Here is a 21,068-nt window from a genome sequence, read left to right as displayed (position 1 = left end):
ATAATTTAATTTTATATTAAAACATTCTGAGATTTTAATTTCTTAAATTTAAACCCAACATGTAGATTATAGTGTGCTCTTTCAGTTTGGGATAACAAATTATTATTTTCAAATATATATATATATATTTCCTTTAAAAAAATGAAAAGAAAATTCTTCTCCGTTACGTAGAAAATGGCAAAATATCCAATTCCATTCCCAATCAAGGAAAAGAAGAAATTTTGTTTTGTTTTCCTGGGATGTAAAAAACAAACAAAACTGGACTGTTTTTAAAAGCTAAGAAAATAAACCTGTTTTCTTGACCAAGCTACATGTTTGTTGGTCATGGAATGACGGAATTTGAAATTTTACAGGATTAATAAAAAGTATTATTAAAAAATTAATAAAATATAGACACCTAGGAGCCCTCATACCAGACAATGCTCGGGAAGACTTAATGTTGTTATCATTTATTATTATTTGAACAGTAGTGGTTTCATGGCCTCCACCAAGTGTGACACAGGCCCCTTCTACATCAAGAGAAGCCCAGCAACTTGTTTTACCGCCTGTGAAATGGGTGTAACAACGAAACAAACCGGAAGCACAGCCGGGGCAGGGCAGGGAGCAAGCACGCAAGCAGCGCTCTTATTGTATGCACAACCCCAACCGAACAAACATCAGATTCTTGTCGCTTAGTCCTGGCATCAAGAATCAACCGGTGGCAGAGGTATATGGGTGGGTGGCGAGGGGCTGCGGGTGACTTTCAGAGACCGGCAGTAGAGGAGGGGCTCTTTGCCCAACCCCAGCTGGTAATGCCACCAGTACAGCTTCTGACGGGGTTGCAAGATCACCCGCAAAGCCTCTCCTTCCTCAGCTGCCTCCTCCCACTCTTCCTGCTCCGTCCGAAGCCCCAGACCACCGTAAGCGACGGGGAGGGAAAACTGGTGCTGGAGAAGGGAGGCGGCCAAGGATTCTGGATCCAGAGATCCAGAGACGCGGTATTTCTGACTGAAAGCCAGCTTCGAGGAACCAACTTTGCGGGTGATTTCGTGGCTGCTGGGCATGGGCAGGTCTGTGGCGTTGGAGATCAGCTTGAGGCATTCCCAAGCCCCAAAGGCAGCCCCGTGGGTGTGGCCCAGCCCCCCAGGAAGGAAGGAGACCACATCAGGGTGGACGGAGAAGGTCTCCTTGGGCCCTGCCGCTGCAAAAAGGTAGCCACAAAGGCCGTTTTCTTCTTCCATCCTTAAGCAGGCGAGGTGGCTGGCGTCAGCACCATAGTAATACAGTCCATTGAGAAGTGATGGCTCCAAGCAGATCTCCTTAGCCGTGGCCCCAGTGGCCAGGTCGGCCACAGATAGGACCACTCCACGTGTCAGGAAAAAGATGAAGAACCGGCCCTCACAGAAGGCATAATGGTCACCTCCTTGGCAGCTGGGGTGCAGCGGGAGGGTACTGGAGGGTGGCTGGGAGCTCAGGTCAAGCACTTTGCAGAACGAGTCCCCACGGAGGAGGTAGATGGCGGAGCTGGTGGGGTCCCCCACGTAGTGGTCCCCACTGCGGCAGGCCGGGTGCAGATCCCACACTTGGAGGTCCTGCCCCAAACGGAAGTCGAGCGCTTGGAGGAAGCAACCCAGGTCTGAGCGGACGACGAAGAAACCGTGGCGGGTAGCAAAGATGTCTGTGCCACGGGAGTCTGCCCGGGGCACAATGGCAGCCATGGATGTCCCGGGGTGGAGAGATGCGGAAGAGGTTCTAATCGACAGGTGTTAGCAAATACAGGTTAATGGAACCTCCAGGTCCAGAGGCAATCTATCACAAAATGTGAATTGCTGTTGCTGGTAGAGAGGGAAAGGGAAATGAGAAATACAAGTTTCAGTTATATAAAGCAATGACGTGACCCTTAACTCAGGGCTGGGTCCTGCTGTGTTAAAAAAAATGTGACATTCTGTGTCAGTGGCATCCAAACTGCATCAATAACACCTCTGTTGAGAACATCTTGTTTTTCATTATTTTCTGCCTCCTTAAAAAGCAACAATGATATAGCACAATTTATTCTGATTTGGCTCTAAGGTGCTGTGCAGAGCCCAGTGAAATGTCATTTGATTATTACCCACCTGAGATCTTGGATTTCTTCTGCCCGTGTGCTTTCTCAAGGAAATCTTTGCAAACCTGTGGGCCAGAAGCTCACGTGTGTTTGCAGTTACACTTATATGCAAAGCTGAAATTCTCAGGAAGCTAGATTCTGCACCCGAGCCCACTGTGTAAGGCACCCTAACCTTACGGCAGATTCAAGCGGGAGATCATTACCCTACATCATTCAACAAGTTCCTACTGAATACTTGAACAGCCTGATTTGTCCCTGAGGTAATCTTGTGTACCCCTTTGTCTAGTTTGATTATGAGAAGTAGGGCCGGCGTTCGAATGTCAAATCCAGATAGGTGTGCTTTGTTGTATCTGCAAACACTGTGCCATGACAGATGTTTTCATTTCATTTTCCTTTGGAAGACAGCCATAGTTTTTTTCTAGGGCATTCCCCCTGTTTGCATAACTTTAGTATGCATTTGCGCCTAGGGCCTCGTTTCCCAGAGATTTGACTTGTTAGCAGCACCTAACTGGACAATGTTATATGCATATACTGTTATACGTTCCCCTGCCTAGATTAAGAATGCTGCTGTGGCAATTTGAGTTGCAAATACCAAGTACGCCAGGAATTATCTATAAATCTCAACAAGACAACTCAGTTGGTACAGCATGAAACTCGTAAGGGTCGTAGGTTTGAGACCCACATTGGGCAAAAGGAGTCCTGCATTGCAGAGGGTTGGACTAAATGGCCTTTGTGGTCCTTTTCCAACTCTACAATTCTGTGATTTCATAAGCAAACAGTGTGTACAAGCTGAATACTGGGAAAGGTCGCAGCTCAGAGGCAGAACATCTGCTGTGCGTACAGAAGATCCCAGGTTGAACCCCAGCATCTCCAGGTAGGAATGGGAAACGAGCCCCAGTATGAAACCCTGGGGAGGTGCTGCCAGTCAGTGTAAACAATACTGACCTAGATAGACAAGTGGTCTGACTCGGAATTAGACAGCTCCTTGTGTTCCTGTGAGATTGCGCTTTTAAGAGGCACAAAACCGGGGATCAAGGAGTGTAGTTTGCAATTCAGGCTTCTTGGGGGGATTATTCTCAGCTATGGAAGACCAATGACCCTGGATGTTTACAGGCGCCAAGTATCCTATTAATTAACCAGATCTGGCACAAGGAGCAGAAACACAACAGGAAAAGCTTTTCCTGTGCTGTAGGAGGTCGGGGATAACATTGCTATTATCCTTCTCCTCCTCCTGCCTCTCTCCACATCGCAAAGAAGCTGTGCCAGAATATGAAGAGAAAGTGGCAATCTTAAGAGAGAGTGTGCCATGGTTTCTTAAGCTGCAGAAGGCTAGGACCCCCCCCCCCCAGATCCAGAATCCTGTGGCATTTCTGCAGGCCACAGGAATGGTGCGTGAGGGATTCTATTCCTGCAGGGTCACTCCTTGTGGGCGGGACTGGGCCAGGAACCCAGGAATCCTGGGCTTCTGTCACAAGGGCTAATTCCCAAGCCCAAGGCTTTATTTTCCATAGAGCACGCTGAAAAGCAAGCTGTGAGCACAGAGTGCTTCACCCATCACAACAAGTTAATAATAATCACAGCCCTTCTTCCACTTCCCAGTGCAAAATTAGTGTGGAGGAGCTTCAAGCAGGAAGATACCCTCTAAAGCCCCATTCCAGTCATTCTGCTGGGAGGGAGGGGATGGGGAAGGAAACTAACATGCTTTTAGGAGTGATCTAATAATTTTTAGAAACCACCTGAAACTCCCCCCCCTTTTTACAATCAAGCCGTGTATAGCTTTCATGAAAACAAACAAACAAATAAATAAATGACATCAGCTCTCTCTCCTTCTCTTTCTGTGTCCCCGCCCCTTGACTAATTTTCAAAAATTGAAGGATTCGGCCTTTCTAACTCACGGTTGTTAGCACCGCCGTCGTCACCATGCCCCCCCACCCCCAGGTAGGAACACCTAAAACTTCTCTCACACACCCCACCCCCCACGGCACCCCGCTGCGTGGTGCGCGGTGCAGGGCAAAAAACAAACACACAACACAGCGTGGGAGGAAGCCTGCTAGCGAGTGACAACAAGCAGCAGAGGTCGGTTGGAGCAAATGAAGCTGCAGAAAATCCTCACCTGGCTTGCAGGCTCCCGCGCCAATTTCACCAGGGCGCAGCGGCTTCCCGGACTGCAGTCGCTGACAGTCGGGCCACGGCAGCTTCCCGGAAGGGGCTGGCGGAGAAGGCCGGGCTCCTCGGCTCCTCCCTCCTGAGGGGTGGAGACCCAAAACCAAACACTGTAAAGCATGGGTAGGCAAACTAAGGCCCGGGGGTCGGATCGGCCCAATGGCTTTCTAAATCCGGCCGGCCGACGGTCCGGGAATCAGTATATAAAATGTGTCCTTTTATTTAAAATGCACCTCTCTGGGTTATTTGTGGGGCCTGCCTGGTGTTTTTACATGAGTAAAATGTGTGCTTTTATTTAAAATGCACCTCTAGGTTATTTGTGGGGCATAGGAATTCATATTTTTTTTCCAAAATATAGTCCGGCCCCCCACAAGGTCTGAGGGACAGTGGACCGGCTTCCTGCTGAAAAAGTTTGCTGACCCCTGCTGTAATGACAAGGAAAGTTTGTGCGTAGGCGGAGCTCCCCGTAGCGGAGCTGGGGGGCAGGGACGAGGGTTTTCTGTACTTCTGCATCGTTTTTGGGGGGCACAGGGCAGGTGCAAAGGACGGCCTCTATTCCGACAGCTTCCATCCTAGGAGGAGATCTGCTCCCCCTTCAGCAGATCTCCACCTAGATCTGCTCCCCCTTCAGGATCTTCGAGTGAAGCGAAGCCGCGGAGCTGTGCGCTTTTATTTAAAATGCATCTCTGGGTTATTTGCGGGGCATAGGCATTCATTCATATTTTTTTTTCAAAATATAGTCCGGCCCCCCACAAGGTCTGAGGGGCAGTGGATTGGCCCCCTGCTGAAAAAGTTTGCTGACCCTTGCTGTAAAGACAAGGAAAGTTTGTGCGTAGGCGGAGTTCCCCGTAGCGGAGCTGGGGGCAGGGACGAGGGTTTTCTGTGCTTCTGCATCGTTTTTGGGGACATAGGGCAGGTGCAAAGGACGGCCTCTATTCCGACAGCTTCCACCCCAGGAGGCGATCTAGGGGGAGTTGGGGGAAGTCTACGTAGTTCGGTTTGGGGGGGAGGGCGGCAAGTTGGTGTGTGACATTGCCCGGTTGTGTGTACGTGGGCAAATTCAGGTGGCAAATTCAAAAGTGCAGCGTCCCTTCGCAGCCACGCCCCTTCTGAGGTTATACAACCGGCTAAGATTATGCAATGATTATTAGGAATGTGTATTGCAACAAACGCGACAGATCTCCACGCTGCCTTTCAGTTAGAGCTGTTATTTTCGGTGCAAATATACGGGTGAAAAACTTGGAGCTTCCTTTGGCATGTCTTAATTTGTGTTTTCACCGCGAAGTTCCACCATACGCAACAGAACTTTCACTCGATGCTCTTGAAAACGAAGCACTTCGTGTTTTCAGAGTTCATGAGTGCTTAGCTTTGGAGAATGCAGTGGGCAAGAGACTCCATGCTAGGGTACTGGAGACACTGACCCTGCGGCAGAAATCCCAGGCTAGAATGGGGCCATAGCGGCTGGCTCAGTTTCCTCCAGTGAGCTTGAGGGCCCACACGAGTTCCTCCCCACCTACCCCGGTCATCCTATATTTGTATCTATGGTGGTTTTGCTGTTCCAGGGTCCCCCAAGCCTCTTGAGTTCATTTGACCCCTTGGTGAGCTTGTAAACCAAGAAAATCTTTAATAAAAATACATTAAATAAATAAATGAATAAAGTTGTCAACCCCCAACCCAGATTCTTAGGAATGCATATGAAATAAAGCCAAGGAACAGCAATATATAATCAACATTTATTAATCATCATCACTAGGAATCATAAAACACAAAAAATAAGGAATACAGCTGTATTGTGGAATCATAAGATGCAGAGGTTCCTCAGTGGGAAGGGAGGTGCACTCTGCACATGCCCATGTCATGTATTTCTGGGGCTCTGAGCTCCTAATTAATTTTTTTGTGCTATTCCTCTAATCTTTTCTATGTCGGGGCCTTTTCCAACCCCATTCCAACCTATAGGTGTTTATTCACCCTCTGCATAAACCCACCAACCCTAGAGAGTCAAGACTGACCACTCTGGACCACTCTGCTCTAATTCCCTGTATCAAGGCTGGAGGGGTGGGGAATCTATTTATTAAAACAACCACAAGAAATTCTCAATCTGTAGTGAGATTTGATGGGCCCTCTATTCAAGCAAGCATTAAAAGCATTTTATTAAGCTTTTGTACACACACACACACACACACACACACAACATCCCCAGGAATTCTGTCCAATCAGGGATGAGGAACCTTTAGCCTTCTAGATGCTGCTGGACTGCAACACCCATCAATCCTGACCACTGGCTGGGTTGATGGGATTTGGTATCTACTAACATTTTGAAGGCCGCAGGTTCCCCCATGCCTGGTTTATTTATTTCAGCATTTATCAGTTGGTAGTGTACAGAAATACATCTAAGGGGGAAAGGGTGGAAAGCAATGGGGAGCTGGAGCCAGCTGTTATTTAGGATGAAGAAGGCAGGGGGACCTTAGTCGGTGGGTCGCAGCCAAGAGTGACCTCAATATCCCTGCAAAACAAGATGACCTCCTTCCCTAGCCCTAGCTGATACTGCCACACATAGGCAACATCTTCAGGCTGTAGTGTGAACGTCAGGGTTGTCTCCACCTCACGGGCTTCCCCCCATTCCTCCTGCTCTGTGTTCAGGCCCACACCGCCATATTCGGTCGGTAACGCAAACTGGGCCTTGGCCAGCGCCACGGCGACGGAGCCCGGCTCAGGAGAATCTGGCAGGGCTGTTGCCACCCAGCTGCGCCCAACATCAGCCAGCTTTTCTGTGGCGCAGCCCACTTTCCGGGACACTTCCTGTAACCTGGAGACAGGGATGTCGGAGTAGTTGTGGAAAATGTTCAGCAGCTCCCAGGCCTTGAATGCGTCCCCTTTGCAGAGGCCGAGACCTCCCGGCAAGAAGTTGAGGACACTGGGGTGGAAAGAAAAGACTTCTCCGCTGAAGTTATCCCACAGCTGCCAGTAGAGGTAACTGCGATGGCTTCCCATCTTCTCGTTGGACCACTGATGGTGTCCTGGCTGTGTGTCTGGATCTGGTTCCCCTGTGGTCAAGTCCTTGACTGCTGTCATGGTGCCGGGGCTTAAGATTATGCCAAAGGAGCCACCAGAAACAACGAAATAATGTTGCCCAGCGCAGCAGCTGGGGTGCAGGCGACGGGGCTCTCTGCTGGGCTCGGTGTGAAGGTTTGGGGTTTCCAGGAGCTTGTTGTCCCGGATGACGTAGATGGTGTTGTGCCAACGGGAGCTGAAATAGTGTTCGCTGCCGCGCAGGGAAGGGTGCAAGGGCCAGAGCTCAGCGCAGGGCGAGGTTGGCAAACCGGAGAGGAGCAGGTAGCAGTCCAGATCAGGGCGAAGAATCACATCTCCTGGCCTGGTGCTGAATATGTGGACTTTGGGGACTTCCTTCTGCAGAACCATCGCAGTCAAGACCTTTAGGGGGCAGAGAAGGAGAAACGGGTAGAGAATGAGAAAGGAAGTGACTTCGTTTTTAGAAATACTACTACTACTACTACTAAGAATAATAAAAATTTATACCCCACCCCACTGTGGCTCCCAGCAGAATTAATGATGATGATGATGATGATGATAACAACAACACATCAGACATTAAAAACTTCCCTCAACAGGGCTGCCTTCAGATGACTTCTAAAAGTTAGATAGTTGTTTATTTCCTTGACATCTGAAGGGAGGGCGTTTTACACTACCAAGAAGGCCCTCTTCCTGGTTCCAGTGCTCCATCACCGTCTAAGATTGTGCTGCCTCCCTCTCACACACAGTCCTCCTGTTACAAAAGATCTGAACTGCATCAGACTTTCACACGACGTGAGCAAATTCATCACCCAATAAACCAACAATTTATTTGCATATTGGATGTTACACTAATGGCGCAATGAGCAACTACCTCCAGGTCTGGTGTGTGTTGCAAAATTCCCATTAACAGCAAGCCAGCAGATCTGTTGCCTTTCTAATCTAGTTTGCCCAATGTGCATTTGAAATATCCACCTTTCCCTTCTGTGCAATGAAGAGTTCTGTGAAACCAGGAGGCCTGCATATTCCTACCTCAGTTAAGACAGTCCAATAGAAAGATTTTGCCCACCTCAATTTCTTTGCAGACCAATACAGTACAGCCCACTAGGTACTTAACAGCCACACTTTCCTGCCACAGATTCATAGTTGGCATGAATTAAACACCTCTATTGAGGACAATGTATATTTTATTTCGCCAATAAAGGGCTGAGTGTCCTCATTCCCAAGAAAACCACTTTTTTTTTCATGGCAGGGCTTCTGTGTGCCTCCAATGCAAGGCAGAAATTTAACAGGTGCAGCATTTGAAGACAAAGTGGTTGGGGAAAACATCACCTGTTCACTTTCTGCCTGGCATGTAATTGTTTAAAACACAGGCAACCTCCTAGCGGCAAACCCTATGCAATCCTAGCCCCACCCATCTGACAATTATTCAGTATATTCTATAACACCCCCACCTCCCCTTCCTTTTCTGTATTCCATCCCCCTTCCCTCCATTCCATATGTTCACAGCTCTTACGCCAGGCGAGTTGCAGGCGGAGAAATTCTGGGTTAATGCAAGTCAGAAAGGCTTGTTTATTTCTAAGGGCTTTGGCTCCTCCCCTCTCACGTGACCCCGCCTCCCGAAGCCTCTCTATGCATGAACTCAAAGCGACCTCAGCACTTGTCTCTCGCAGATCATCACTCATTCTTCCCTCCCCAACTTCACCAACTATGAAGTGGTGACTTCCCATAGGCTGGCTCCAAGATTCCCCCTTCCCTCACCACCCAATTTTCTTGAGAATAAGGTGGACCTCCTTATCTGCTTCATTCATATGCCAGAGGGTTGCTATCAGAGTTTTGCACAGAGCTGGTCTGTTGTGACTCTGATGTGTGTGGGTTTTTTTTTAAAAAAAACCCTCACTGTTTCCCTAAAAACTGATGCACCTCTCGTCCCTCCCATCCCTGAGCCTTGTTGGTCTTCAGTGGGGACCTGCTGGTCTGGGGCTGATGCGGCAAATCTCTCGGTTTCTATTGGAACCCCAAACTTTGCCTAGGAGTGTGTTAAGTTGTGGGTGAACATATCAGACGACACAGCGATGCTTCAAACAGCTATTGTTCATTCACAGGCCAGAACAGAACTGAACTGAAGGGTTCAGCCAGCCTACTTATATAGAGCTCCACTACAATGCAACTGTAATCACTTTCTGTAACTATCCAATCACTGAACGTCACTTTCAATCCCTATTTGCATATGTGGACCTGAGTGAAAACTATCTACAGTATCCCCCTGCTGGCTCAGGGTGAGACCTTCAGTACATAACAGAGTGTGTTAAGAGGCATATGAACAATCTATAAATGGAACACACAAATTTCTAATTCAGCGAAATGGATAATTTCAGATTATGACCAAGAGTCAAGTTCAACTCGCCACTCAGTCACACACTCTCTGGTTGAACTTGTGCCAGCCAGGGTCTGTCAGCCAGGCCAACTTTGCAGGGTCAAATCAAAAGAGAGGGGTGACTCCACCAGTCTCCCATCTGCAAGGATTCTATCATCAAGTTTGTCATCTGAGGGAAGAACTGTGTGTGGCAGCAACTGCCCTGTTCTGGATGTTGTGGCCTGCTGGGCTCTAGGGTCTGATCTGGGGCAGGGAAGAATATTTTTGAGGAGAAAATGTTCTTTATCAAGGGAAATCAGCCAGAACTGCCACTGATGTTGGTTGCAGCTTTAAAAACTTGTGATCGAGTTTGCTTTCTCCCTCCCACTGCTTTTTTCCTTGGGTGTAATGTATGGTATTTTGAGACTGTGAGCCTGAGAGCAGGGACCATCTTAAAGCTGATTTTTATAAGCAGCTCTATGAGCCTCTTTTGGCTAAAGGTCATGAGAAGCAGGTTTCTTGTGCAAGAACTCCAAACTGCACTACCTGTTGCAATAAATGTAAATCTGCCCTTATTCCCTTATGGGGGACACAAGAGCACTTATAGAGTCCTTTGCAGGTTCTCCATCGGTTGGAGAAAATAACAGAGGCCAACCAGAGAATATTGAATAGTAAACCTGATCTTTATTGAACTGTTGCAACAAGGGTTCCCCCTTCACACGCAGGAGAAGGAGGAGGACCCAGAACCAAGGTGTGCCCGCCCTTATATAGACATTTTAAATTGCCCGCCCTGGAGTACAAGACCACCCCCAGAAACATCATACATACATCACAGAAGGGGTGTAGCTCAAGACCACCCCCTGACACATCATACCTACATCACAGAAAGGGCAGTCTACAACAGAAATCTGAGTGTGTTGTTTACCTCCTGTCTGGCAAGTTACCTGTTAATGCTTACTTGATTGGATACCCTGGGGAGCCTGGCCAGTCTTTTGTAATGATAAAAACTTAGTTCCAGAGCCAGGTCACAGGTTCACCCTATTCATACACAGACATACCCTTAAGACAGGATTTGTGAAAGAAAAGACAATGGGGAGGCTTTTCCATTTTCCTTGACCTTGCAGAGAAATCATTTGGTCAGTTTGGGAGTCAAAATGGTTCTAAGGCTGTTTTCCTGTGCTGCTTCAGACATGTGGTTTATATATTTATGTACGTGTTTGCTTGGTACATCTATGAACATTTATTATATATATAAGACCTTAAATTTTTTATTTCACTGCATTTACAAAATAGCAAGAGTGTGGAAGTTAACAGACAGATTCGGGATTGGAGCAAACAAATGAAATTTCCCCTTTCTTTGGAGATTAGAATGTTTGTGACGCTTCCATGACATCACAGCACTTAACCAATGGCTAGGAGCTACACCCTGAGAAATTATTTACAAAGCATCTTTTAGGCGATTATCTTGATTGGGAGCAATTTCCACCATCCCTCATTAAACTTCCTCAAGGGGTGGCAGGATTTCTTCATCCTTTGGCTTGAAGTCCCCACTCAGATTGATCCCAAATTTCTCACGGAGCACCGCTGGGATCTCGTTGCTCTGCAGGGTGGTCTCTGTACGCTCCTCTCCCTTCTTGGAAATGAGACGCCAACCCATGTAGGTGAGGCGCCCACCATTTTCTTTCTGCAGGGAGCAGAAGGATTTGCAAACGAATATGGAGCTGGGCGAAGTCTGGTGATACAGACACATGCCCGTAAAATCGTCCAGTTTCTTCTCCTCGAGGGTGAACTGATATAAGGGCCTCCCCTCCTTCCCAGAGACTTCTCGGCGTTCCAGCACCCAGACGCCCCCTTGGAGGCCCAGCCAAAAGATGCCACCTTCTTGGACTTGCTCCACAGAGGCCTTCAGCTCTAATGGCTCTGTGAAGCCTTCACCAAAGCCCACGTCGCAGAGCAGCTGGTGCCCATCCAGCTGCACCAAAATCACCATGTGGTCCAAAGGGGGGCCATAGCAGCCAGTGAAACGGTTCCGGACGCGCCCGGACGCAGCTTTGGCATCAAATCCCAATGCCTGCAGCAGCCACAGGAAGAGGCCATTCAGCTCAAAACAGAAGCCACCCCGATGCTGCCGGACGATCTTGTTGTAGAGGGAGGACACTTCCAAGACGATGGGCTCCCCGGAATGGATACTGAGGCTCTCGAAGGGCACGGAGAGGAGGTGGCACCGGTGGAGGCCGCGCAGGGTCTCCAGAGAAGGCTGTGTGGGGCCCTGGTACCCAATCCGTTGCAGGTAATGTCCAATGTCCATTCTGGACTGGACTCAGGAAGTAGATGAGGAAGGATGAGGAGGTAGATCGGGATTCCTATTCTTTCCGCTCCCAGAGCTCGCAGGTGGGAGACCTTTTCCACACAGAGGATTATATCACCTTCCCTGCAACCTTCCACATGTTTATGGTGGAGAGCCAAATGTGAGCAGAGCCAGAGATGGAAAGGGGCAGAATGTATCTGGCTAGCTGGTTTCTGCACACACTTCTCTCTCTGTGCAGCAGCCTCGCATGCAAGAAAGAAGTATTAAGCAGAGTTCAAGGGCACATTCCAGCGAGGTTAAAACTAGGGGAGGATCCTCACCCCTGAGCTGCCGTGAATGGATCTTCCGATTCTTCACATCCTGCTCCGAACCCCATTCCAAGCTCATGGAACCCAGGAATCCTGGCTCTCACCACATTCCTGCTTGCCGGCCTGGTCTCAGCTCAGTTTCTCTGGAAAAGCACCTCTGTCCATATGCAAAAGCCAGCAGCTGTTTTGCTATGTGGAAAGAGAGAGAGAGAGAGAGAGAGAGAGAGAGAGAGAGAAAGGAAATGAGGGATATCATGTGACCATGGATATACACCACACATTCACAAACACTCAGATACAGACAGAGCACCTCCCACTGGCTCCTGTTTCAACTCTCTGGCAGGCTCTTAACCCTTGCTAGCCTCTGTCCAATTAAATAAATTTAGGGATTAAATCAAAAGTACAGTGGTACCTTGGGTTAAGTACTTTATTCGTTCTGGAGATCTGTTCTTAACCTGAAACTGTTCTTAACCTGAAGCACCACTTTAGCTAATGGGGCCTCCTGCTGCTGCTGCACCGCTGCTGCACAATTTCTGTTCTCATCCTGAAGCAAAGTTCTTAACCTGAGGTACTATTTCTGGGTTAGCAGAGTCTGTAACCTGAAGCGTATGTAACCTGAAGTGTATATAACCCGAGGTACCACTATATAGCATAGCCATGAAAGCGGTGACTCTCTTTTTCTCTCTTTCTCACCCCACTCTCCATTTAAAATATTTCCCCCACACTTTCCTGCATTATTCTGTTTTTCAGGAGGCCCCTTCTGTTTCAGCCTTTAGACGAGTGTGGGATTAAATGTAGGCGATTAAGAAAACATACCTGAAAACGATTTACAGATGGTATTTAGCTCTGAGTAGACTTGTTAAAATGTATAAGACTGAAACAGATAATTGCTGGAGATGCAACGAGACTGAGTGTACATTCTGTCATATGTGGTGGACTTGTAAAAGAGTATTGGGAAATCATTTATAATGATTTTTTTAAAAAAAAGTTTAAAAGTTGTTTCCCAAGAAAACCAGAGTCCTTTTTGTTGGGGATAGTTCAGATGGAAATTCCCAGGTGTCAAAAAAGATTATTTACGTATGCCACTACTGCGGTCTGTGTTTTGTTAGCCCAAGAGTGGAAAACAAGCAAGGTCCCAACTAACGAAGAATGGCAACTTAAGCTGATGGAATATGCACAGCTTGCAGTCTTAACATATAGAATAAGAAAACAAGAAGAACATACGTTTAGAGAAGATTGGAAAATGTTTATTGAATATATGGGTGAAAATTGTGTACATTTGAAAACGTTGGCAGCATTAAGATAAATTCAACAGTGTAAATAAGTTTTAATGGATGTAATAATGGAATACTGAATGGTTTAGTTTATGTAAAATATGCAGGGATTTATGGTATGCAAAATGAACCATGGAAAGAGGAGAAGGGAAGTTGCTGATATTTTAAGGTTGTTTAAATGGATATTCTAAAATATAAAATAGAAAACTTAATAAAAATATATATTAAAAAGGAAAAAAGAAAACATATTTCTATAATGCTTAATTGATGGTCTTCAATTTTAATTTTATGTGGTTTTTAATTATATACAGTACATGAATTTTTATGCACACTTTACCACAATAGCTGTCATTTTGTACACAATACTTGGCTTCAGACCTGCACCTGTAAAATTTGGAGGCTTGAAAATTCTGACGGGTGGCTGTGTTTTGGTTTGCATATTGTTTCAGAAAACGCAGATTTGGTAGGTTTGCCTTCAGCGTGAGCTGAATCAAAATTCTCCACTATCCCTACTCTAATCTTTGCCACAGTTGCATCATCTTTCAAATATGTTCTGAGCATAAAAAGCACCATTCCCAAATGACAAAGGCAGAAGTCACACACAGGGGGATTTAAGTGCAATAATTGGTTGTTTATAATCCAGATGGAAATAGGGGAATGGTCTTTAGGGGCAAGTTGATGGATCCCGCAAGGAGCAGAACTAGAAAGTTTATTATTGCACCAAGCTCTTAAATAGATGAGAGTAATACATTAGGCAAGGAGCCACGGAAAGAAAGCATTCATTCTGTTCTAAATTTATGGGTCAACAATGGGCCAGTAGAATCCATGACTGGAAACAGACGGTGGTCTCCCTCCCTTTAGAAGGCTTTAAGAACTCGTCATAGACATATCTTGAAGGAGCTTGAAGCTTAGCGAATCCTGGCAGTGCTCGGCGACATTCTCCAAGGTGCAAGGTGTGGTGGTCTCAGGTGGGCTGATCCGAACGCAGAACTTGAATGAAATAAAACAGTGCAGTGACTGCCTCTTGATCTGTATGTCTGATCACCTCTCTCTTCTATGCCACCCTTCTCACAAAAATGGTTAAAAGTAAAATTAGCTTTATGGCTAATGTCCAGGGCTGTGCAACCACTATACCTTAAAGAATTCTGGGCGCCACAGTTTACACCTCACAGAGCAACAATTCCATTAGAATTCCAAGGGGGGAAATGTGGTTCGTAGTCTAAGCCCATCCTTCTTTAGAGCATCATGGGTGAGAAGACACATCTCACAAGTTTTTCTCTCTAGTGTGAGGGATGCAATTGTCTTGCCATGAACTGGGATTGATCTGAAGTGGCAGCTTTTCAAACTGTGTGCTGGAAGAACCCTGCAGTTCTTGAGAAGCTTTGTGAGGTGTGTGTATCTATTAATGGGAACATCTGTCAACAGCAGATGAGGTTACCTGAAAATGAGATTTCCCAACAAAGCTGCTGATCTTCACCTTGCAATGTGTCATGTGCATTCTTGGTTATACTCTCAGGTCATGGGTGGAAAGGGGTAGCGGTGAGGCCCGAATGGGTCTGCTCAGTGTGCCTGGCATGAAGAGGGTGTGCATCTGAGAGCAGGCGTCTTCAACCTTTTCAGACTCATTTTTAACCCCAGTATGCACTTGGGAACAGATTTCTAAGTCATTTACCCTATATCTAGGTAAAGGTAAAGGTACCCCTGCCCGAACGGGCCAGTCTTGACAGACTGTGGGGTTTGTGCGCCCATCTCACATCTATTGGCCGGGGGCCAGCGCTGTCCGGGGACACTTCCGGGTCACGTGGCCAGCGTGACATCGCTGCTCTGGCGAGCCAGAGCCGCACACGGAACGCCGTTTACCTTCCCGCTGGTAAGCGGTACCTATTTATCTACTTGCCCCCGGGGGTGCTTTCGAACTGCTAGGTGGGCAGGCGCTGGGACCGAGCAGCGGGAGCGCACCCCGCCGCGGGGATTCGAACCGCCGACCTTTCGATCGGCAAGCCCTAGGCGTTGAGGCTTTAGCCCACAGTGCCACCCTATATCTACATGGTGGTAATTTTCGAACCACCACAGGGGATTGAACCCAGGGACCTTTTGCATGTAAATCAGACTGCAGATCTTTGTCTCATCAGTGAAGGAAATGCAAGTCAAATGTAGGAAGGATTCCCTGAAGGTCTCATTTCAAGCAACATCTGATGGGATTCTTACTGAGTGTAAAATGTGGAGAGTAGAATCTTTTTGGGTCTAGCCCCCTCCTCCATACTGATGTGCACCACACTAGCCCTCCATGTGTGTGGTTTGTGAGACTCACATGATCCCTTTACAATGGGATCTAGGAGGAACTAGGATCTGTAAATCAGGTCTTTAATGTGTACCAGAAATCCACACTCAATCCAGACAGTTGCTATTGAAGCACCCTTTGGTTACTGCTTACTCCCTGCAAGTCTTACTATCCAAGACAGGGTTATACAGGGAGGAAGCCACACAATACCTGAGGCAGGGAAAACCAACATGGTGCCTCCAGATATTGTTGGACCACAGCTCCCACCATTCCTGACCACTGGCCATGCTGGCTGGGGCTGATGGGAGTTGTAGTCTCGACAACATCTATCTGGAGGGCATAACACTGGCTATCCCTAAGTTAAAGGATCACCTTAGAAGTTGTTCACAGTTTGATTAAACATGCTCTTAGGCTCACCCCTAAGTCCCTGAGGAACAAGAAGTTCCAGAGGTCCATTGCTTAGAACAGGTTAAGTTTCCTGTGAAAATAGATCACTCAAGGCTTATGGGACTGAGTAATGATTGTGTTTATTTACAGAGTGAACTTATTTACAGCTTGAACTGTCCAACAGCACATCCCAACTAGAAAAGCAGTCAACACTCCTAAATACACTTTCCAAAGGTTACAGAGCCTTAAATGAATTTCTCCCGGGTTGCTTCCACTTGGCCTGTTGAGCATTTGTCCTGATTTGTTTGCACAAAGTTTGCGGGGAGGTTAAATGGCCACAGCTATTTATTGAGCATTTGATCTGCCTTGTCTGCTGGAAGTTTGTATCAAGAAACCACATGTTTCTCCCTTCACTTCCCTGTTCGCAAAAAGTCCGTTTTGCAGTGAAGCAGCTTTGTTGCACTGGTGATAAATCATCTTTATGTGAGCAACCTGAATTTGCCAGAAACGGCAATGGCCTGGGAATGCCCTCAGTCTCACTTCCCCATTCAAACAGCTGTTTCTTTAAAGAGAGAGAGAGAGACCTAGATTATGCAACCCTTTCAACTATGTCATACTTGAAAGAGGAACATCTGCCTTTATGTCCCATTCAGGAGATTTGGGGAAGTCCTTGCTATTGAGATCAATCACCAGCAGCTTCCTTAGCAACAGATGTACTTGGCAACTTGGCAACATACAATTAACGAAGTTCCATCTGGCTGTGTTATGCCTCTGCTGTCCAGATGCCCAGTCTTAAAACAATACCTTTTCCTCCCCAGTAGAACCGAACTCTAGAAATGAGCATCAGGCGGTGGGGGCGGCAGGGGCGGGGAAAATACCCCACAGCCCTACAAATTTGCAGCATATCCTATGAAGGGCACTGCTGGGCTAGCTCCAATGACGTCAACTAAACATTCATGGCTTCCTTGTTCTGAAGCAGTTCTGCAATTTAAAGCCAACAAGCAACGAATGCCTCTGGCTTTCTCCTGCTGCTCTGAATTAACATGGTAAGGAAGTTGACTTTAACTGATTTCAGTTGAGTTTAACTGATTTGTTTGTCTGCCATAGAAGCTGCAAAACCTGGAAATGCTAGATTTACGTCATGGATGAAGAACCTTCCCTTATGGAGAATGACCATGACTCCATGTGCTTTGCATGCAGAAGGTCCCCGGCTCAATCCCACCTCTTTTGGGCAGGAGAGCTGCTGTCAGTCACTGCAGGCAGCACTGAGTTAGATGGACCCAAACTCTGATTCGGTGTAACACAGCTTCCCGTGTCCCTGTAACTTCTGTTAACTATAAAAGCCCATATTTTTATCTCAGCTTGATTAAATGATCTGCCCTATTGGAACCACGAATGGTCATGGATTTGGGGGCAAAAAGGTTGCTTTTCAAATTTTATACACATCATAAAAGCCCTAACTTCCGATGCTGAGTGGTTTCTGTGGAATTTCAAATTTCACTGCAAGCTGTCATGCCTCCTGTTTAACTAAGGGCTTGTCTACACTTAACCCTGGGAAAGCCTACTGTTTACCACTGTCAAGTGGGTTTTGCTCCAGACTGATGTTTGCTCCAATTTAGTGCTAAATAGTGGGTTTCCCATGGGGATGCAGCAGGGCAAATGGAAAACCGCTCAGACCCAGGACCCCCAAAGCATGGGACAAATGAAAAACCACTAAGGACAAACAGAAGTGTAGATAAGTCCTATGCATTTCATGAAGAAGTACTTTTATCTGTCCTGGATCTTCCAACATTCAGATTCCTTGGATGTCCAGAAGATCTAGAGTTACAAAAGATGGAGAAAACTTTTCTATACCCACTTCCTCCATGCCATGTATAATTTTCAGTGCATTTCTTCTTCACTTTCCTAATAACAAAAAGTCTATTTTTATTTTGTAAAGTAGATTTTGTTGCTTTAGAGCAACAAAATTTTCCGGTACGTGTTTGAATCCGTTTTGCAAAATACTGACAGTCTGGAGATGACCCAAGTATTTGATATCCAATTGGCCTCCTACTTTGTGGGTGTCATTTTTCTTGTCCTTGGGGCCCTGCCATGGAGGAAGGCTGCCCTCAAAGCTGGTGGAATGTGAAGGGGCAAAATCAACCAAATACAGCACAAATATACCAGCCAATCCTGTCCAGTTATGAGAACTTGTTTGTTAACCCTCCCTGTTCCTCTTTTCTCTGCAGGATGCAAGACAGAGCAGTGCCTGGGAACTACACCATGATCACCCAGGTCTACCTGGTGGGACTCACCAGCCACCGGAGAACACAGCTTGCCCTCTTTGTGATTATCCTCGTTGCCTATCTGATCTCCATGGCGAGCAACCTCCTCATCATCCTGCTGGTCCAAATGGACTTCCGCCTCCATACCCCGATGTACTTCTTCCTCAGCAACCTCTCACTCTTGGAGATGTGCTTCACCAGCACCGTCGTGCCCCAGATGTTGGCTCACCTCCTTGCCGGGGATGGGAGGCTTTCGTTTGGGCGCTGCGCCTTCCAGATGTACATGGCCTGCTCTCTGGGTTGCACTGAAGGCCTCTTGCTGGGGGCCATGGCCTACGACCGTTACATGGCGATCTGCTGCCCCCTGGTGTATGCTGTAGCCATGAGCCGGGCACGCTGTTTGATGCTGGCTGCCATCTCATGGGTAGGAGCCTTTCTTCTCTCTGGGCTCATCACAGCTTTTATCATGCAGCTCCCTTTCTGCGGCCCCAATGAGATCAACCATTTCAATTGTGAGTTTGTCATGGTGATAAGGCTGGGATGCACCGACACGAGCTTCACAGAGGCCATCATCTTAGGGGTGGGGGTTTTCATACTAATTGTCCCTCTGGCCACCATCTTGATCTCTTATGGACTCATCATGGCGACTGTCGTGCGCATGAGCTCGGGCGAGAGCCGGAGCAAGGCTTTCTCCACGTGTGCTTCCCACCTGATGGTGGTCACCATGTTTTATGGCTGCCTCATTGGCCTGTACATGAGGCCTCGGTCAGGGACAGACCCCAGCCATGACAAACACGTTTCCATCTTTTATGTTGTCATCACCCCTCTCCTCAACCCGATCATCTACACGTTACGGAATAAGGATGTCCATGCCGCAGTGGCTAAAGTCTTCGGGATAGAGCTGATAAACACAAGGCCTGAGTGGTCTTGAGAGGCAGCATTGTGTTTAGCAAACGGCAGTTGTCCAAACAAATCTATGATGTTGAAGGTCGAACAGGACGGAGTGGGGGAACTCACTGAAGCTCATAGATTTATAGGACCTCAGAAAATCTGATAAAAAGTATCTCTTGATCTCCTGTATTTAGCAATGACAGGATCATTCAAGGACCTGAGGGGAGGAGCAGGGGTTGGGGTGGTGTGGTGAGAGTTGCACGAAGAGCTGCCTACCATTTAGCTTCTGGTGTTCCAATTGAGGTGGGTCCTTTCATTCCAGACTAGCATCAGAGGGCTTCTTAAGAACTGACCTGCCTTAAGCAGAGAAAAGAACTGGCTTTCAAAAGAAGCAGCAGCAGAAGAAATTCCTAGTTGGAATCATGTCTTTACCATTGTATTATATAATTGTTATTTATTGTCTCTCTTTTTTAAAAATGTAATGTGTTTGTGATGTTTGCCTGAAACACAGGCATCTACACCCAACTTTAGAATGGTTTTTATTGGATTTTACATTATATTTAACACAATTTCCCAGTAGTTTTTAATTATTTTACAATTCCACCACATATGAAAAAATGTACCTTCCTTTTCTTTATATTTCCAACACTTATTGGAGCCTGTTCTATACATCTTTGCCATTTTTACAGGTGTAATATACCATCGGTACATCATCTTCATATAATTCTCTTTTAACAATATACAGTCAGTAAATTTTAAATTTACTTTCCATAGTTTTCCTCAGACTTCCATTTGTATCTTGTGTCCTATATCTTGTGCCCATTTAATCATTACAGATTTAACCTCTTCATCTTTGGTCTCCCATTCTAACAATAGATTATACATTTTCTTTAAGAGTTTATTATTATCATCTACAATTTCTCTTTGGAATCTAGATATGGTATAGCCAAATCCTTTCTTTTTGTCTTCATTAAAAACCTCATTTAATTGACAATGTTGCAGCCAATCATAAACATATTCTCTTATCTGATCATAATCCTTAAGTTTTAATTTGCCTTCTCTTTCTACCAAAAGCTGTCGATATGTAGGCCATTTCCCTTCTTTAATTGTCCTTTTAATTAAAATTACTTTTGTTGGGGCCACTAACCATGGCATTTTTTTGTTCTAATAGGTCTTTATATCTTCCCCATACTTTTATTAATGATCTCCTAATTATATGATTATGAAATCCTTTATGTACCTTCCCTTTATTATACCATAAATATGCATGCCACCCAAACTTTAGAATGCACCTGGTACTGGCAGCAGGCCAGAATAATGTTTGGCAAGTTATGCTCCTTCGTTGCTGGAAAGTTCTCGCAATTTTCCTAAATTAACCTCTCGAGACCCAAGATGATGAGGTAACTAGCAACAAACTGATAATGATCCAGAGGTAAACTCCGAAGAGATGAAAGCAATCCCTATGGTGTGCATCCACACACTTCATTGTCTTACTGACCCTCAGAGATTTGGCAAGTTATAGGGGGAGAAAGCAAAACCCAACCTGTTGTTTAACTTCTTTTGATAAGAATAGACAAGAATAGTTGCTTTGAAAGCTTTATAGATTGCTTGGTAGAGCTTATGTCAAGGTGGTTGAAGAACCAGCACTTAGTGACAATGTACTAGCATTGCATGCGAAATATCTCCAATATAGTTAAAGGACCTGCATGAACAAACTTGGAAG

At 46.3% G+C, this 21,068-nt stretch overlaps 4 protein-coding genes across 7 annotated transcripts; 1 reads left to right on the top strand and 3 right to left on the bottom strand.

The window, feature by feature from the left end:
- Positions 1-433: 433 nt before the first annotated feature.
- Positions 434-4,311, bottom strand: LOC309516875 (uncharacterized protein). Of its 2 annotated transcripts, none has more exons than XM_082195827.1 (2): positions 4,197-4,311; positions 434-1,814 (listed from the first exon to the last, which is right to left on the bottom strand). In XM_082195827.1, the coding sequence occupies exon 2, from the start codon at positions 1,695-1,697 to the stop codon at positions 684-686; it is 1,014 nt and encodes a 337-aa protein (XP_082051953.1). In that variant the 5' UTR covers positions 1,698-1,814; positions 4,197-4,311; the 3' UTR covers positions 434-683. The 2 variants fall into 2 exon arrangements, with proteins under 2 accessions (XP_082051953.1, XP_082051954.1); XM_082195828.1 differs by lacking the exon at positions 4,197-4,311 and adding an exon at positions 3,029-3,229.
- A 1,651-nt stretch (positions 4,312-5,962) lies between these two features.
- On the bottom strand, positions 5,963-8,999 carry LOC309517342 (uncharacterized protein). Of its 3 annotated transcripts, none has more exons than XM_082196480.1 (2): positions 8,929-8,999; positions 5,963-7,678 (listed from the first exon to the last, which is right to left on the bottom strand). In XM_082196480.1, exons 1-2 carry the CDS (start codon positions 8,959-8,961, stop codon positions 6,686-6,688), a joined length of 1,026 nt encoding a protein of 341 aa, XP_082052606.1. In that variant the 5' UTR covers positions 8,962-8,999; the 3' UTR covers positions 5,963-6,685. The 3 variants fall into 3 exon arrangements, with proteins under 3 accessions (XP_082052606.1, XP_082052608.1, XP_082052607.1); XM_082196482.1 differs by lacking the exon at positions 8,929-8,999 and adding an exon at positions 8,793-8,928; XM_082196481.1 differs by lacking the exon at positions 8,929-8,999 and adding an exon at positions 8,784-8,916.
- Positions 9,000-10,300: 1,301 nt separating this feature from the next.
- On the bottom strand, positions 10,301-12,483 carry LOC309516908 (arylamine N-acetyltransferase, pineal gland isozyme NAT-10-like). The gene has a single exon (XM_082195865.1). The coding sequence runs from the start codon at positions 11,938-11,940 to the stop codon at positions 11,128-11,130; it is 813 nt and encodes a 270-aa protein (XP_082051991.1). The 5' UTR covers positions 11,941-12,483; the 3' UTR covers positions 10,301-11,127.
- A 3,880-nt stretch (positions 12,484-16,363) lies between these two features.
- LOC309516637 (olfactory receptor 2D2-like) lies at positions 16,364-19,757 on the top strand. Its single transcript, XM_082195396.1, has 2 exons — positions 16,364-16,424; positions 18,419-19,757. The coding sequence occupies exon 2, from the start codon at positions 18,420-18,422 to the stop codon at positions 19,383-19,385; it is 966 nt and encodes a 321-aa protein (XP_082051522.1). The 5' UTR covers positions 16,364-16,424; position 18,419; the 3' UTR covers positions 19,386-19,757.
- The last annotated feature ends 1,311 nt before the right edge of the window (positions 19,758-21,068 follow it).

Source organism: Podarcis vaucheri, assembly GCF_965113315.1.
Source record: "Podarcis vaucheri genome assembly, chromosome: 13".
Lineage (NCBI taxonomy): Eukaryota > Metazoa > Chordata > Lepidosauria > Squamata > Lacertidae > Podarcis > Podarcis vaucheri.
The sequence above is the reverse complement of the archived record's forward strand: the minus strand, read 5'-3'. Positions and strand labels throughout refer to the sequence as shown.